The sequence below is a fragment of the Parasteatoda tepidariorum genome, chromosome 1 (genome assembly GCF_043381705.1).
Source record: "Parasteatoda tepidariorum isolate YZ-2023 chromosome 1, CAS_Ptep_4.0, whole genome shotgun sequence".
In the NCBI taxonomy this organism is placed as follows: Eukaryota; Metazoa; Arthropoda; class Arachnida; order Araneae; family Theridiidae; genus Parasteatoda; species Parasteatoda tepidariorum.
The window spans coordinates 40600642-40618938 of NC_092204.1; the positions used below are offsets into that span (position 1 = coordinate 40600642).

Below are 18297 nucleotides of genomic sequence, written 5' to 3' on the forward strand. Positions count from 1 at the left end.
AAAAGAAACTAAACAAAGGAATTGAAGAGATTTTTAAAAGACTTTTTGAAAACAGAATGGAGGATCTGGCCTAAACCGATCCTTCAACAGTATTCCCTGGATGCCCCGAAATGGGGGCGGGACAGAGTAAAGCCGAACTATTATCGTTCGAAGAAGCTAAAAAATACATAATAGGACCAATGATTATTTTTTTAAAAATTATTACGATTTGTGTATGCTTCAACAAAGAGCATGTTAAAATGTCTTATGTTATAAAAGAATACTAATTTCAGTACTCACGCATTATACCGTCGAACATTTTCTTAAAACTTGAAAATAAATGTGGGAATGGTTCATATTTAAGTATTATTTCCTTGTTGCTTACAATAATCTATATTTGCATTTTGTCAATTTCTTATACTCATTTACAATATTAAAATATATTTGAAAGATACTAAAATGTCTTTGGCACGATGTTGGCAAAAATGGTAGACGGCATAATGCGCAAGTACCCCGTTTTCTTGTTTTTATATTTTCTGGTAAGCAAAAAATAATTTAATTACTAGAAATTATCATTCATAAGTCAATATCGTTTGAAATATATAACAGAAAAGAATTCATAGATTTTTATATTCAAGCAAAAATCAAAAGATAAAAGCGAGAAAGGCGTGTGCGAGAATCAAACTAAATATAAAGTACGTTTTATGGAATAAAATAATAATGAATGTGTTATGATCATCATCGGCATACTAGCACTATCGTTGAAATTTAACAATGGTGCAAGTGACGTAGTATGGGTATCTAGATCCTGACTGGTTATCGAAGCGTGACATTTGTTTATGTTAACAACTGTTCTTTTCATTCTATTTTGAGTAAATCAAGCCCGTTAAGTATCAATTCTCTTAAGTGACATAATCTATACCCGTTCACAAAGATTTTTTTACGAAGATTTCAGTTCTTTCACCTTATATTTTTATTTGACACAGAATCAGGCTCGAAGCCAAGTAGAACATAAACAAACCTAATTATGCATAAAAGTTGCCAAGTACACAAAAATGTATAACTGCAATAAAATACATAAACAAATAATGAATCTAAGCTATATAAAAGACGTAGACGAGATGGACCCAGCCATTGGAAATAAAAACAAATATTTTAAATATTTTTTTCTCCAAGAGTACTCTACTTAATAAGACAGTGATGGATGTTCCTGTTTATTTAAGTATACATATTACTATAAGTATACGTATAATCACAAACCTTAGATGAATCTACTCTTTCTTCCCCTTCAGATTTATGATTTTGATTTTTAACTCACTTTCGTAACACTATTTCTCAAGGTCTTTCATAAATTTTTTTTATTTAAGTCAAAAAATCTAATTTTTTAACATTTTAAATTGTCTTTACAGGGTCTCGTCGGCCAAGTTCATCATCCATGAGGTCTGGATTATCATTTCGAACAAACTCTTCGTTTAGAGGATATCGAACATCAAGAGAACCAGTCCGGCGACCTGCCTCTTCACCTGCAGACTCATCAATACAATTCCCACCAAGTCCCTGTAAGGTGCCCAATCATAATCCCCCTCAACATCATCATCATCATAGTCATCATCCCTTACATCACAACAGCCCAGTTGATGAAGATGAATCTATAGACGTAAGTACTACATTATTAATGAAAACCGGGTTTTTTAAATATTATAACCGATAAACTTATTTTATACTATAATTATTTGAAAGGTTAAAAATTTATTACTGTGCCCGGATTCGTTGAACCCATTTGCCAGACAATATGAACGGTGTGAGAGCAACCCCGCAACAGCACAAGAGTACCAAGCAATACATGGCATAAGACACATGGGCCCGAGTCCCGCACGAGTATGAGCACCACAATCGATTAGATGGACAGAGACCTGCTTGAACAAAAGCTCAGTGCTCAATTCTACAGAGCAGCAGTGCCAAATCTACTGAAGGCATCAGATAATTATTTGTAAACATGAATTCATTCTTTACACGCGAATTTTTTGTACGTTTATAGTAACATTTTAAATAAATATAAATGAAATTTTTCTCTCGTGTCTTAAATATAGGCAAAGTATCCCCTTGCTATGTCACATTTTGTCGTGATGCAGCTTTCATCTACGTAAGACAGCTAATCATCTAAGACAGACTAGGATGCCGTCAGTTATCTGTTGCTTTTTGACTGTTTAATCAGTATGTCATTACATTCAAAGGGATGCGTGTTGTAAAATGTTGAGTTTTTGTGAGTTAAATGCTAGACCACAGAAATTTTGAAGAAGAATTTCCTCGGCAAAGTATAGTTATGGACATGATCAGACAATGCTGATTTTCTACGCATTCCGAATACAATAAAATATTCATTCCAGATTTTTGAAAATCTTAGAATTGCATTTTTAGTCTGCACTGGTCTTTAAAAGAATTATAGCATATTTTTAATTTATATTACGTTTTATGTTAAGCACAGTTAGGCAATATGAGTGCTTTTGCTTGTTTTAATTCATGGGATTCGTTTTGCTTATGTAATTTATTTTGTTTAATTTAATTAATGCTATTGATATCTCTTGCAATGTTTATACCAAATGTAATTTATTTTGCTAAATTTAGTTAATGTTATTGATTTTTCTTGTTTAGAAACAGTGCACTTGATTTTGCTTGTTTATACCCACTGTAAATGATTTTGCTTAATTTAGTTAATGCTATTGATTTTACTTGTTTATAAACAGTGTAATTGATTTTACTTAATTCAGTTAATGCTCTTGATTTTGTTTGTTTATACTCAGTGTAATTGATTTTGTTTAATTTAGTTAATGCTATTGATTTTGCTTCTTTATACCCAGTGTGATTGAATTTGCCTTTTTAGATCCAGTGCAATTGGTTTTTAGTTTGGTTAATGCTATTGATTTTACTTGTTTATCTTAGTGCAATTGAATTTACTCAATTTAGTTAAGGTTAATGATTTTGTTTATTCATACTCAGTGTATAGCATTAACTGAATTTTGCTTAATTCAGTTAATTCTAATGAGTTTGCTTGTTTATTCCCAATGTAAATAATTTTGCTTAATTTAGTTAATGGCTGTTAGTGATACTGGTTTTGCTTGTTTAACTCCATGCGATTGATTAGTTTGTTTATGATCAATGTAATTTTTTGTTTTTGTTTAATAGAGCCAATGCGAAAGGTTTTTATTGTTGGATTGAATGTCACTGGCGTTGTTTGTTTTATTGACTGCGAAAAGTTTCAAAACGCATGGAATCAAGAAAGTAGTGAAAAAATTTTAGAAATTACAGCAGAAACCAGGATTTTATCTTTCGTTTTTCTTGGAAAAATATTATAAAAATTGACCAAAAGTTAATTGACCAAATGTTTGCCCACTCCTTACATAGAAAATTATTATTTTTTTTTTTGATAATGCTATTATATTTCTATTTAAAAAAGCAAAAAGATAAATGGAATGAAATAAAGAATAAGCATAGAAACGCAAATAACGAACAAGGAGTGAAGAAAAATACTTCAAATTGAAAAAGTAACAAAATGTAAGCAGTTTAACTGATAAGATGAAAGGAGTTAGTTCACATTCAGTGAAACAATAAAAAATATCCTACATTTACGCAAGATCATTACATTGGAAGGCTATAAAAGATATGTTGCACGAAGGAAAATAATATCTTCGCCTAATGGTACATTGAACTATAGAAAACTTGATGGTACTTCCAAAAACATAATTTAGGTAAGTGAAAAAACCATGCGAATAAAAAATGAGTTATATTTTTCAAACATAAGTATTTTTGTTGCTATGAGATTTTTCAGAGTTTCCCAAGGGGATATAAGAGTCATGTTTTAGACTACTAACGGGCAAAAATTTTCTATTTCTGAATTTGAAAAAATAGTTCAAGGAAATTGTACATAAAAAAAATAAAAAGGGGAAAAATTACAACATAAAAATTTCTAATTACTTAATTTATAAGTAATCTACTAAATAGCATTTTTATGATAAAAATATTTTTTAAAGATGTTACAATGACTGTAATTATTTAGGTTCGGGGCTTTCATTTGTATTCAAGTTAATTTAATTCTGGTAAATTAAGTAGAATTTTTCAAAAATTTCTGTGAAAATACAGAGAAAAAAAACAAGAATCTCAGTTAAACGCATAAAACCGAGTTTTCTTGTTAACAGAAATACAAAAAGTGATAGTTTTTTCTAGTGTAAAAACATACTTTCTTTCAGATATTTCCATGAATTAAAATTTATTTATTCTGTTACTATTAAATACGTATAGTCTGTCTATGGAAAGAACTCCCATCGCCTTTTACCTGGAGAAGTGATGGTGTTTATGGTTACAAGGTTTAACTACATAAAGTAGGGGTGTTTTAGTGAGGTTTTGGCTCTGGCGGGAGAGAGTAAAGGAATCAGGTTAGAGAGGCTCCCCTCTGTGAAATACGCTATTTCTTGTTTCTATAGCAACAGGCGGCTTTTTGTGAGGAGAGGAGTTTTGTTGGCTTAAGCGATAGAGCATTCGCCTTCTAATGAAGTGAAGGGGATCGAATCCCAACTACAGCAATTCGATACGAATTCTGCACTCGGCTAGCACCGACCACAATGCTGACTTAAAATATCCTCAGTGGCAGACGATTCATCTGTCAAGCTAACCGTGTGAGATTTTCGTGGTTTTCAACTCCTTGTAACGCAAATGCGAGTTAGTTCTATCATAAAGTCCTCCACGAAGGCAAATTTCGCCCAATACTTGATCCAGGAGTTCCCTTGTCATCTGGATCGGGTTCAAAATTACAAAGCTACGGAGTTGAACATTAGCAGTCGTAAAACAAAAATTGGGTCGGCTGGTAATGACATGAAATATAAGTAAAAGTAAAGTCTTTTCCTACCACGGCCTCTGCTCAATTTTGATTCCATGTGATAAAAGCAGGAAATTTTTACGCATGCAAAAAGAATCGCATGTGAATGAAAACCTGATTGGTCAGTTTTTCCTTGAGAAATATATTTTTCCAATCAGGCTCTCTCATTCGTTTGTTTCTTCTTTCTTGCATGTGAAAAAATTGCATCCAGTGAGAATGGCCCTTTAATGATTCTGATTCTACCCTAATGTAATAATGTTCTCAGCGTTTTCAGAGCAGAAAAAGCTTTAATGTCTAAGTCTGAAAGCAATCTATAGAATTGTACATACTTTATTCTGTATAAATTATCGAAACTCCTGTAAAAGGTTTGTTACTGATTCTCTTTATCCATGATATTAACATAAACTTTTTTCTCTTTTGTAGGACTCACCAGTACCAACTGTAAACGTAAATCATCTAAGTAATCACATCTAGAAATATCAATTTAAACGTATACGTCAGACAATGCAACATAATTAAGTTTCTGAATGTGCCATATGTAGCACAAGACTGCAAGCAAAGAAGACATTTTGTAAGTTATCAAGTGAGCTGTGATCAAACAGTTATATAACTGGGTCCAGATAGTTTTTTCTTTTTGGTTTTGAAATTTAATATACATAGCGGAAAAATCATACTATTATCTATGCTGCATCTTCAGCTTATTTGTTATCATGATTTAAATTTTGCTGAGGTGACTTGTCGGCATTGGTTTTTCTTTTTGTTTAAATTTTGCTTTATGAAGATTATCAAATTACGCACCGCCACACCCTTTCTATAATTTTATTTCATTTTATTGCAATTAAACACAATACAAACCTTTTTAGCCAAATGGCTTTTTTAATTGAAAAATACGATTTAATTGTATATCTACACCTACCAGATCCAAATATACTTATATTAGTCATACATATGTAAAAAAAACCATTTATTAAATAATAATACAAAATTACTTTTACTCACTTTGCTTACTTTTTCTATTAATAATAATACAAAATTACTTATATACTGTACTTATATTATATACTATTAATGATATATAATATTACTTTTATCCATGTTTAACGATTGATACTGGTATAAATTTGTGTCTTATGAATAAGTGCACTGGCAGATATATAAAAATAATGTGGTTTACTTCAGAAAATCTATAAAATGATGTTATTTTAGGCTTCATTTCAGTAATATGTTTATTTTTAGATTTACGGTTTTTAATATAAACGCAACTATGCATATTAATGTTTGGCTTATTTTATTTAAATGTGTATAAAATCATGAAGTATTTTTCTATGAAAATCTTTTGTTGTTCCTTAATAACGATATCAGTTGAAGTATGGTTCAATGCTAATAAGTTGTGGGAAGAAATGCATTGTTTACATATGATCATTGACTTTTGCTCTATTTTTTTCATTTCTCACTTACATTTGTTGTATTGAAAAGATTGTACGTAGAATATAAAATCAAGGATATCAAGCTTCCGTAGATTTAATTTAGTGCAGTAAATTTTAAATTAACCCCATGTGCTGTGATTTCAAATATATAAGCTTTGGAGGTATTTTATAAAAAAAAAATCTTAAAAAAAATCATGGCTGAAATTTTTGAACAATTCTTTATTAATTTGAAACAAATAAAATATAACATTTTGCAAAGATTAATTTGCTGTAGCATAAATATCAAAAATTGTTTTTGCAGAATACATATGGGAAAGAATAAAGCAAAAAAAGTTAAAGCCAGATACAAGAAAGCATTGCCTTGATTGAATATAGTATTCATTGTTTCATTTTGTATATATTATTGCGATTTTTATATAGAGTACAAATGATTTATTTCGATTTTATTCGTGTATTCTTTTTAAGTTCTTTGTGATATTCCATAATCAATAGCACTGTTAAAAATTTCGGATCAAATTACGTAAAAAGTACCAGCGCAGGGTACTGGTGCATTTTACAGTAAAATCCATTTTCACCGGAACATAATACGGAACAAAAAATCAGAAATACTGCTGTAAAATTCAGTAATTTCTACATCAATAATTACCGTAAAATCACTACTAAATAAGTATTATCGTAAAAATTATGGTTTAATATTTTACTTCGGTCACCCAAAGTGCTGGTACTTTATACCGTAATGTGATCCAGAATGCTTTGCTCTGTATATAACTTTTTTAAATGTTATGAAAGCTGTGGTGGCAAGCTAGAACATTTACCATGAAAATATTCTGTTGAAATTTGTTGCCAAAGAAATTTTAAGGAAATAATTTTTTAAACTATAAAAAATTAGTCAACAGGCATGTCGAGTATTTTATTGAAACATCATCGCATGTTTGAGCAACCTGAAGCAACATTGAGAGAAATATTACAGACATGTATTCAAGTTGAACTGACATTGTCATAATTTCTCAGTTTCTGATGTAATTTATCTTTGGTCTCAAGGATTTCTCACTATTCGGTCTGTTCGGAGCTACTTCACTATTTCGGACTGTTAAAATTGCAGACATTAAAAGCTTATAAATCAGTTATTATAATTTTAATCAGTTATTACAATCAGTTCTTATAATTTTTTTAATATAAGTCTTGGTGTCCTTTACTATATTCCAATTTTTAGTAACTTACATTAATTTAGTTTTTAAAAAGTTTTCTCAAAGTTTCTTAAAATTAGAAGTGCAAATATCTCCGAGATTTATTTTAATAAAAATTATCAGTAATACTCGAAATTTTTAACTGAGTCATAATCTTTTAAACTCTGGAAGTACGACATTCGGAAATGGCACAATTGCCCAGTTGTTTTTGGTATTTAATGTAACAAGTAAAACTTAAAACATTCTGCATTAACCTTTTCAGTGTAAAATAGATAAAAGGATCTTCCAAAAATTTTCAAAAGCTTACTGAAGTTTTTTGCAAAATTTTATAAGTCAAACTTTATTAAATTCTGTTTTCCTCAAAATCCAAATTTTAGTGTTGGAAACTATTCCAAAATTATAGAATCATATGATCACAAAGATCTTTTACTTTTCTCACTATAAATGAAGTTGCTTCTAAACATTAGTTAATTTGAAAGTTTGAAAATGCAAAAGATTTCATCAGTGACAATTTAAAAATAATTATAATAATGGTCAATTTACAGAACCATTTGCTTAAGATTTCATATAAAATGTTATTAATATAAAATGTCATTAAAGAAAATAGTACACATTAAAACATTTTTGTACATGCTGTTATGTTAGAATGCATTAAGCGGAGCAAAATGTAAATTTTATTTTAGCCATATTTTACATGCCAAACTTCACATGCCATGTTTTTGTTCATTTTATCATTTTATTCTATTCATAGAAGTAAACAGTTTTTAACAGTTTCAGTTGTAATCAAAACCTGAAATATTAGATGCATTTAATGTAAGGACATTAAATTTCATAATAGATAAATAATATAATTTTTATGTATTACTAATATTCCTCGCTAATGTAATATATAATAAATATATACCAACTAATATAATATATAAATAATACCCGAATAAAAACGTATAAAGTCATATGAGATTACAGTTAAAGCTGTAAATCAGTACATAGTTTAAAAGTTTCATGTTTATTTTTTTCAGTTAGTATATTTCTAGTTTCTAATATTTGATTTTATGTTAAAAAAAGGCCCAGTTTGTAATACTGTTCGGTATTATTTATTTTATTTTATTTCCCTTGCTTTTAGTGGTGTACTATAACAGCTTCAGTCTCTTATGCAGTTAACCGAATGTTAAACTCAATCCAAATTCTATTTTTTTTTAACCGTCGTTGAAAAGCAGACCCAGTTTTGAGTTTACGACTACCAATGTTCAACTCCGTATCCTTCTAACTTTGAACCCAATCTAGAACACAACACTCCTTTAGGATTATATTACAAATATACTTAATCCAGCGATTTTCCCTTTTTGACTCACATATGAAAAGAGAATTTCCATCACTTGCGGCCCAAAATCGCATTGACTTTATTTCAATACGGTACTCTCGTATTTCATCTGGTATTATTGCTTTTTGTATGCATACTGACGGAGTATGCTGGTTTTTCTCATTCTGCCGGTCCTGAAGGGGCTTAACCCGTTATACTTTTATTTTAAAAGAGTTATAGTTGCATTTAAAATGTTATGATTTCAAATTAAATTTTGTAAATAATAAATCATTGAAACCACTAAGTCTTACCTGGTAGTGGAAATTAATAGATTTTTTATTCATAATATATGAAATTTTTGATGGAGACTTAACAAAAAATAAGATAAATTTACCTTAAAAATGTAACATTTATTGCGTAAAAAAATTCCTTTCAAAATTTAGATTTCGTAATAAAATAGCTAAAATTTATTATCTGATTTAGAAATACACTGCTTTGAAAACTGGCAACAAAAATGACATAAGGTGTCTTGCATCTCAGAAACATTTCCTACTAAAGCTAAATTATAATTCAATTTAAATAAACTTTTAGAGATGTTTCTAGATGAATTAAAGATATGTGATACATTTCTAGTACATGAAACGATTTTTAAAAATCCACAATCACACTCACAGCACTTATTTAATTTATGTATCAGAGGCACTTTTTACAACCCGACACTTTTTACATTCTCATGTACAGTACGCAAAAGAGAGCGGCATTGACAGTATGTTCTTGATCTAATAATCTGATTTTTATGTTTTAGGACTCAATCTCAATGCTTTGAGGGGGTGACCTTAAATATTCTAACTAATTAGTGCAGACGATATTATGAAATTAGACGCTAAAACGTTCTTTCTTTGAATAAACATGCCTTTTTCTCGACGGATTCAGATTTCTGAACCCCAAATTATAGTGGGTAGCCGTAATCTGGAAAATATGGTCCCAAGTTTCGTCAGAGAGAGGTCCAAAATTTGGATCCCTTAATGTTAATTTTATTTTATGCGTATTTCGCTACCTCATGAGAACTTTTTAAGCGAATTGATAAATTTTTATTTACTATTATAAAATACAATTTTTGAAAAAAAATTTCTGTGGTTAGTAGGTAACTATTCGACCTATTTTGCTCAATTTTGTATTTTACAATGTGAAATTGCAGTCTTTAAAATAATTTGAAAATTAAATACCTGACAATTCAAGCTTTTTTCGACTATTATTAAATAAAATAACAATAAAAGATGATAAATATTTGCCGAAAGTTTTTTTTGTATGAGATTATCTTTGGATAAACAAATTTTATAATTTCGTGCAAAAATTTATCAATCGCTTAAAAAGTTCTCAAGATCTGACGAAATAAGCAAAAAGTAAAATTAATATTAAAAGATCCAAACTTTGAATCGTTCTCCTGATCAAATTGTTGGAACCATATTATTCATTGCGACTACCTCTTATATTTTGGGACCGAAAATACGAATTCGTCCAAAAATAAGTCATGTTTATTCAGCAAAAGTACGTTTTTGTGTCTGATTTCGTAACTTAAAATGTCGCCTACTCTTATTAATTAGCATATTTTTGGTCACCCTTTTGAACCATTAAGATTGAGTCTTAGATCGCGAAGATCCAATCACTAGATCAAAGATTATTCAGAATGATCCGTTTCTTATATTTTGCTCTGTTTGAAGCAAAATATGTACTTTTCGAAACACTCGATTTGTACCTTTCGAAACATTTCTACAATAAAATTTAAAAAATGTGACCTAACTGTGAAAAGCTTAGCTTGTAGTTCAAAACTTGTTTTGATTTTCAGAGGATGAAATTATAACCCGAAAAATTAAAAAAATGAAAATTCACAATGAATATAAATTTTTTATTAATTATGTTTTATAGTATATGCAACTTAGCCAAAATGACAGTGAAAAGCGAAATCCAACGAAGTAAAGTGTCGCAGTTATGAATTGAATGATGTTTATCGCATCATGAATTATAAGTAAAATATAATAAGGAAAGATAGACTACTTAGTATTGTTTTGGTTTTGCTTCTTAATTGGCTTAATCTATATAAAGGAAATGCCACAATAACGTCACATCGTGAGAAACGACTTGCAAAATAAACGAAAAATATTGTGATATTTTGAAAGCATTATTTATGCTTCAGAAACGTAAATGAAAAAGTTTTGATAAATGTTGAAAAAATAAGAAATTTTTCGGTTTTTATGGAGTAAATTAAATTATTTCTGAAATTTTTTTGAAACTACTTTTGCTTTACAAATGATTCATAAGTCATTAGAAGAAGCTCTTCCGAAATTATTTCTACTATGCAAGATTTTAGAAAGACTAAAAATAGTACTTTAACCTATTGCAAATGTTGTGATCAAATTCATTGATACTATAAAAAAAACTTTAAAAAGCTGTTTAAAATTGAAATGATGGTTAAGCTTCATTACCAACAGTTTAATATTTTTTTCTAAATTTTAAGTACATACTAGTTTACAATGTAGTTTAGATTTTGAAGTGTAGGAATAAATATTTAAGCTTAGGGAATTGCAATTTTTTTATATCTAAAGGTTAATTCGAAAATGAAGTTAAATGTGATGGATTCAATGCATCTAAATAATCAATTTTTTTAACTAATTATCCAAAATATGTGATAAAAATGTATTTATTAAATTTTGTTTATTAAATATGAAGAGTTTTTCAATGATATTTAAATGTTACATTGATTTCAAATTTCATATACCTAAACTTAATTTTTCTCATTAAATTTGCATATTATAATAATTTAATTTCGTTATATTTGAACTATAATGACTGTTTTAATAAGATTTAATTTTTTTAGAAATTTAGCAAATATTTTATTGTGTTTGATCTTAGCAATTTTTTTTATATTTTTCTAAAACTTTTATTAATGTGAGCTCTTCATATTGACGTTAACGAATACTGCTTTGAAACTAAAAAAGTTAAAGACCGTTAATGTTAAACAGTTGCATTTAAATATGATTAATGCAATATGCTGCTTTTATTTATTTATTCTCATAATCTTGTTGCATTATATGTTTCATTTTGAGCGAGTTTAATTTTTTTATCCAAATATCGAAGATGATTCTGCTTAATATTAATTTTTTATCAATTTTATAAAGCCAATTTAAAATATATAACTTTATTATCATTCTGAGAGAGCAACAATACGCTTGCGAATGAAATACCGAAGATGCAAACATAGAAAGAAACAGCCGAACTTCACTTATTTTGGATTTGAAACTTTGTTTTACACAAGTCTGTCAATAAATAATTAGTTTGAGTTACGCTATACAAGCAGTCGTCATATAAAAATATTTGCCTTGTAGAATAGTTCATTTTTCCCTATTTCATATAACTGAAAATGATTTGATCTTTTTTTTTGTTTATTTTAATTAATTAATTTCTGCTGGGAGGAAAGGGCCAAATATATATTTACATATTGCTTAAGTGGCAAAAAACTGTCAATGAGAAAAATTCTTTCTTATGTATTCCATAATTGTTTTAAAAGTGAAAAAATGAGATTTTCATACTATAAGAATCAAGAAAAAAAATTTTTATTTGAGGGACATCAACATACCTGCATATTTTTTTACTAAATGAAAAACTTTAGAAAGCTACAGCACAAATGGAAATAACGCATTCTTACTGATGTTTCGAAAAAAATTTCTAACTCTATCTGTATTATATCGTTAAATTTTTAAAATGTTGAGATTATTTACTACTATTTCATTGCGAAAAATGTTCATACCTTAAAATCAAAAATATGTTTTTTGCATAAATGTTTTGGTAGTAAATATGTTGCCTTCATTAAACTAGATAATATATGGTAATTTCGTTTGTTTTTTCTAAAAAAACTTAATTGTAAATTATTAAGTTTTTTTAAATTTTTTTTCACAATTTTAAGTTTTGCAAATAGAAATTTATATTAACATTTATAATAATATCCATATATTTATTATATTACTGTAAACTCTACTTTTAGATTAGAAATAATAGTCAATCTTTGAATTTATAGTATAATTAAATAATTTCTTTATGATAAATAAATAATGCTATAAACAAACTGTTTCCAATGAAATTACAGATAAACATTGTTTCAAACAACTATACTTGAAGTTCTTAGAAACATTTTTTCATTAATATTAAAGCATAGGAAACCTAGCACCCATACTTCCGGTACGAATTATGTTGGATTTTGCTTTTAAATTTGGCATAACGTGCGTGTCATATTCTAAGATTAATTTTTTACCCAAAAATTACATTTTAGATCTTATTTTTACTTAAAAACAATTCTTTAGACTCCAAAATGAATGTAATAAGTAAACTATAAACGGTGGATTATATTCTATAAGTTATTTAGTGTGGATTCTATTTATTTTTTATTCTATTAACTATTGATTCTATTCAGTTTTATAAATTTATTAGAACGGATTAAATTCTATGAATCATAAATTTAAAATCTTTTCATAATTAACTTTTGTTCTTGACTGAAGTAAGACAAAGACACTATTTAGCAACATTTGTTTTCTTAAATAAAAGCCTTTTTAGTTATGAAAAATTTAAAAACTAGTTTTAACATACTCAGTAAAAAGAAATTGTTAGAATTAATTTATCTTATACTTTAAAATTATTTAATTATTAACAATTTAAACTCGTGAATGGTTAGAATCATTTTACCTTGCGCTACTGTGTTCTAAATTAATACAACTTTAAGAGTTAATTTTATTTCATTTTTGCTTCAACATTATATTATTTCAAAATATGCATCTTGGAGTAAGATTTATTTTACTATTAAAGTACTCATGTAACAATTAAATTGTGTCAGCCAAGAGAGTCATGCATAATGTTTTTAATGTTGACTTATAATGAGGGTTACAATATTTTGTTCTCAATTAATAAAACTTTAGGAGTTAAGTTTTATTTATTTTTACTAAAATATTTTATTATTTCAAGATATGTATCTTGAATTAAGATTTATTTTACCATTAAAGCACTCATGTAACAACCATTTTATCAGCCAAGAGAGTCATTCAGACTTTTAATGCTGTTAATGTGAACTCTTATTGAAGGTTACTGTAATGTTTTATTAAGAGTAATTACAATAGACATATCAAGAGCTTACTATAAATAATAACATTAACCAGTTACCATAGTAATATATAATAGGGAAGAAATGCTCAGTAAAATTTTCGCAGGTTGAAGCTAGGAGCCCTACATTTATTATGGCACTAAAGCTATGTGGAAAAAGAAAGATTTCAGATTTATTTTTTAGTTAAAAATTCAGTGATCTTGAAATGCCTATTATGATTACGCCTAGTACAGCAATCTTTATTCCCTATTTCTTTTGCTTGTTCTTTTATTTCACATAATTACAACAGCTGATTGCTATGTAAAACATAGTAATAAAGTGCAAAATATATCTTATAGACGTTTAAATTGTCAGAAATATGTAAAGACATATCACATTCCTGTAAAATTGTCAATTATTATAATGCATATTTATCATATCAAGGCAAAACAATTGTAATTCTGAATTGCAGCTCTATTCCATGGCAATAACTCACACATGAAGTTTAAGGAGGGAAAATAGTTTATGTCCATTTTTCACAAAAATGACGATTTGATCACCTTTTGTAGTATTTTGAGAATTACAAGAATGAGGAAAATTGGCTCTACTCGAGGGTTAATACACAGAAAAAATTGGCAATGCTGAAAAAGAGTTCCTGCGCGCAAGATTTCGTCATTTTTTCTCAGAATCAGCTTTGGTGGACGGAAACCGTTCTCTCCTTTGGTCTTCATACAGTTCTAAACATACTTTATAAAGTAAAATCATCATATCTATCCGAATTCCCATCATTGTAACTAAAAACATATTTTCTTCGTTACCTTATGCTACGCTGATGCAATAGTAGTTTTTCAAGGAATATAAATGACTGAAATAATTGCGTACTTATACTTGGTTATTCTTAAAATGTAGAACTGGCACTTTCAATTCTTTTTTAGAGAGAAATGTTTAAAGAATACCTTTGGTCATATTTTTTTTTTTAAATTTATGTTCCAATTGTTTTAAATATAACAAAATTTCCAAGTTAAGTAGGTTATAAGGTTTGTCATCTGTTCACGTTATTATTTTTTACTTAAATAATAAATTATCTTTTTTTATTTATGACTTTTTAAGGGTGTAAGAACCTCTATAGATGAGGGTAATTTTTTCCTACTTTTAGAAAAGTTCGACTTATGGTAAATTAAAACAGTTATTTGAACCTATAAATGTAAGTATCTAAAATAATGTTACAACTAATAATTGTGTTTGTTTAAAGAAATGGAAAATAATTATTTATATTTATTGAAAAATGACAAATTATTATTTATTGTAAAATGACAAATAATTAACTTTTTTCAGTTTTCCTTCCTCTATGCATAAACCCTAGTTATAAACGACATAGACTACTGCATAGTTTAACTAGTTGCAAATTTGTGACCAAATATAAAGTTATAACGGTATAAAATTTAAAAAAACAAAAACATTTACTCATAATTGTAAAAAAAAAAAAACGTAATATTATTACATTAAAAAATTTTTTGTTGCATGATATTAATGAAGATAACTTGTCTTCATTAACAATATAAAGTAATGAACATGAGAGCCAAATAAATATTAGAGAAAGCGTAACACTCTTAAATTATCTAAGATAAGTCAAACAATGAGGAATGCGTGTTTAGCAGTCTGCAGAGTATTGCTTGTCGAATAAGGAATCGGAGTGTGGCAAGGAAGTATTCAGTCGCCACGGCGACTAAATATTTCTTGTAAACGCGTGTTTCAATTTATTACACGGAGAAAAAAAATTCAGTTAAAATTGCCGTACAATATGGTAATTACATTTCTTTTAAAATACGCATAGCTCTGGTTTTAAAGAAATCAAAAAATAACGACAGTAACGTATTTGTAGTCTTCACTTAGTACTTTTTCCATTCATATAGTAACAGTTAGCCAGAAATTCTGGTTTTAAAGATTATACCGCGTATTCAGTAAAAAATAGAGAACTGAAAAGTAAATTTTACCGAACAAATGTTTTTAATATCATGCTCTAAGATATCATGATAAAATTACTAAATTTTACCACATTTACCAAATTTCCTCACACATTATAAAAGCATATTATACTGTTAATTTTATCGAAATCATTATCAAAGCTCTTCGGTAAAAATTTCAGTGCTTTTTGGTGTTCCCATAGAGCCTGAAACACGGTAAATGTTTACACGTTCTGGTAGTTTTGACCATAATTGTTTTCTCAGTGTAGTCCTTCATAAAATGGGGAAGTTAGTTGTTTGTAAGATAACCTTAGCAGCTATGACTTTAAAATAAATTTAAATTTTAGAAAATTTTAAGAAAAAATAATATGCATAAGCAGAAGAATGGAAACTGTATGCTGAAAATAAAACTTTACAAACGTCATAAACTTGAGGGATTTTTTAATGTACAAATTTTATATGGTGCCAACACTTTTTTTTTAGTATTTTGCGCTGAAAATAAGGAACAACTTTTTGAATTTCGGGCTAAAAATGTTTAGACTATCCTATTTATAACAGTATTTTGAAGTCTATTTGAAGATAGTATAATTATTGTTTATCTTTTTCTTAATGTAAGTAATAGTTTATTGAGCTTGTGATATTTAGGCATATGATATAAGAAGTTTTGAAAACAATGTAAGAGTGATTCTTATGAGTTAATTAGATTTATTAATACCTAATAATAAGTTTCTTGTAGATTTGAACTATTTGATCACAATAAATTATTTGCCACAATAATAAGACTTATAATACTAAAATGTATCATTTATCTATTTTTAAACTAACTTTTCACTTGCCTATGGATAATTGTATGAATTAACAAATGTCATTGTAAATAAGGCTTCATGCTTAAGAAGTATTAATATCAAATCTATGCAATTTAAAGAAATATATGAGAAATATATAATTTAAAGAAATAAAATTTTTATTTATGACTGAGTGGTTTGTTCCTTTTAGTACTACTAATTATTTTTTCAGATATAAGGCGTCCTAAAAGCGCTTAATTATTTGAATTTAAAAAAGATGTAAGAAGATGGTTTCCGCTTGAAGAAACCAAGTTTTGACACTTTAAAAATTAATTGCAAAATCTGTTAATAGATGGCGCTTCTAAATGAAAAATCATTGAGCAATGTTCTCAAAAGAATCGCCATTTGCTTCAACCCCGTGGTGCAATCTGTAGACAAAATTATCAGACGTTTATCTGTCAGGTAAAATATTTCAAATGAAGTGATCTAAAAATTCTCAGAAGCGCCAACTGTTGACAAATTTTGTAACTATTTTTGAGACTTTAGGAGCATAAAATTCCTGTTTCCATAACAGAACGTGACAAACCGTACATTTCAGTATCCTTCCAATTTTCTTTGAAATCGTCGGTGAGCAAGTTGAGATAGTTAATAGTGATAAACACGCTGGGAATGATTGATACTTATCGGGCTATTTGTAAGAAGTGCTAACTAGGATGTGAATAGTTAAAGAGCATAGTGGAAAAACATAGTAAGTGGCATATTGCTGAATTTAAGACAATCAATCAAATAACATAAAGAAATTTTAAATATTTTGGTACGATTCAACGATCGCAAAACATTCTTTAATAAATATTTGATAAATTTAAAAGTGGGAACTATGAAAAAATATTTACGCGTAATAGATCTGAGACACATTATCCGAAATTGTGACAAAGTTAACAATTAAATTCGGCAACTTTAAAAATGTTAAAATTTTGTTAAAACTGAAAATGAGGAATAATTGTGTTCAGATTTCACTCGATGTCTGCTTTTGCAAACGTTCAACGTACAATAAAAACACAAAGCGAATTTTGATAGTTAGAAAATCCACGAGAGAGGTCAGAGTTTTGTAATATTTAAAGAAGGTGTATTTACCTTAGCTACATTTATTAATATCAAAGAACGATTAAAACCATAATATTACATTGAATTAATAATTTGTACAGCATTAATGGTAACAGAGTAAAAAATAAGGTACATTTGTAGCTGTATAAATAAGGTAGAAGTAAGCATATATTCATATACATGTCAAATATAAAGAAGTAAGAATATATATGCCAGTATCAAATCTGAAAGTTCACCAAACGTTTTTATATATTGCTAAATATTTTTCAAGATAAATAAATTTGCCTTCAGTTTTATTTGACATTAATAAGCGTGCTGTAAAATAATATTTGAAACTTGTCTTAAGCCAACTTCTGGCATTGATCAACTATTAATTTGAAGAGTTTTACAACTAGAGTCAAATTTCCTTTAAGTTCTGAATGTGCCCTACGATATTCAGCACGCACTCATTGCAGCACATATAGGGGTGGTTTGCATTTGAAATATTGATTCCCAAGTAGTTCCTAAAAGTAGCGACAATATTTTTGCTTTTTTGCCAAAGAGTTTGGTAAATGAA

The 18297-nt window shown here is 28.0% G+C and overlaps 1 protein-coding gene across 1 annotated transcript in view; it reads left to right on the forward strand.

The window, feature by feature from the left end:
* LOC122268752 (uncharacterized) overlaps positions 1–5642 on the forward strand; it is a 17652-nt gene extending 12010 nt beyond the window's left edge. The window contains exons 3-4 of the mRNA XM_043038972.2: positions 1389–1636; positions 5273–5642. Of these exons, the coding sequence (XP_042894906.2) occupies positions 1389–1636; positions 5273–5323 (299 nt within the window). The 3' untranslated portion in view covers positions 5324–5642. The remainder of the gene's footprint in view (positions 1–1388; positions 1637–5272) is intronic.
* Positions 5643–18297: the final 12655 nt, after the last annotated feature.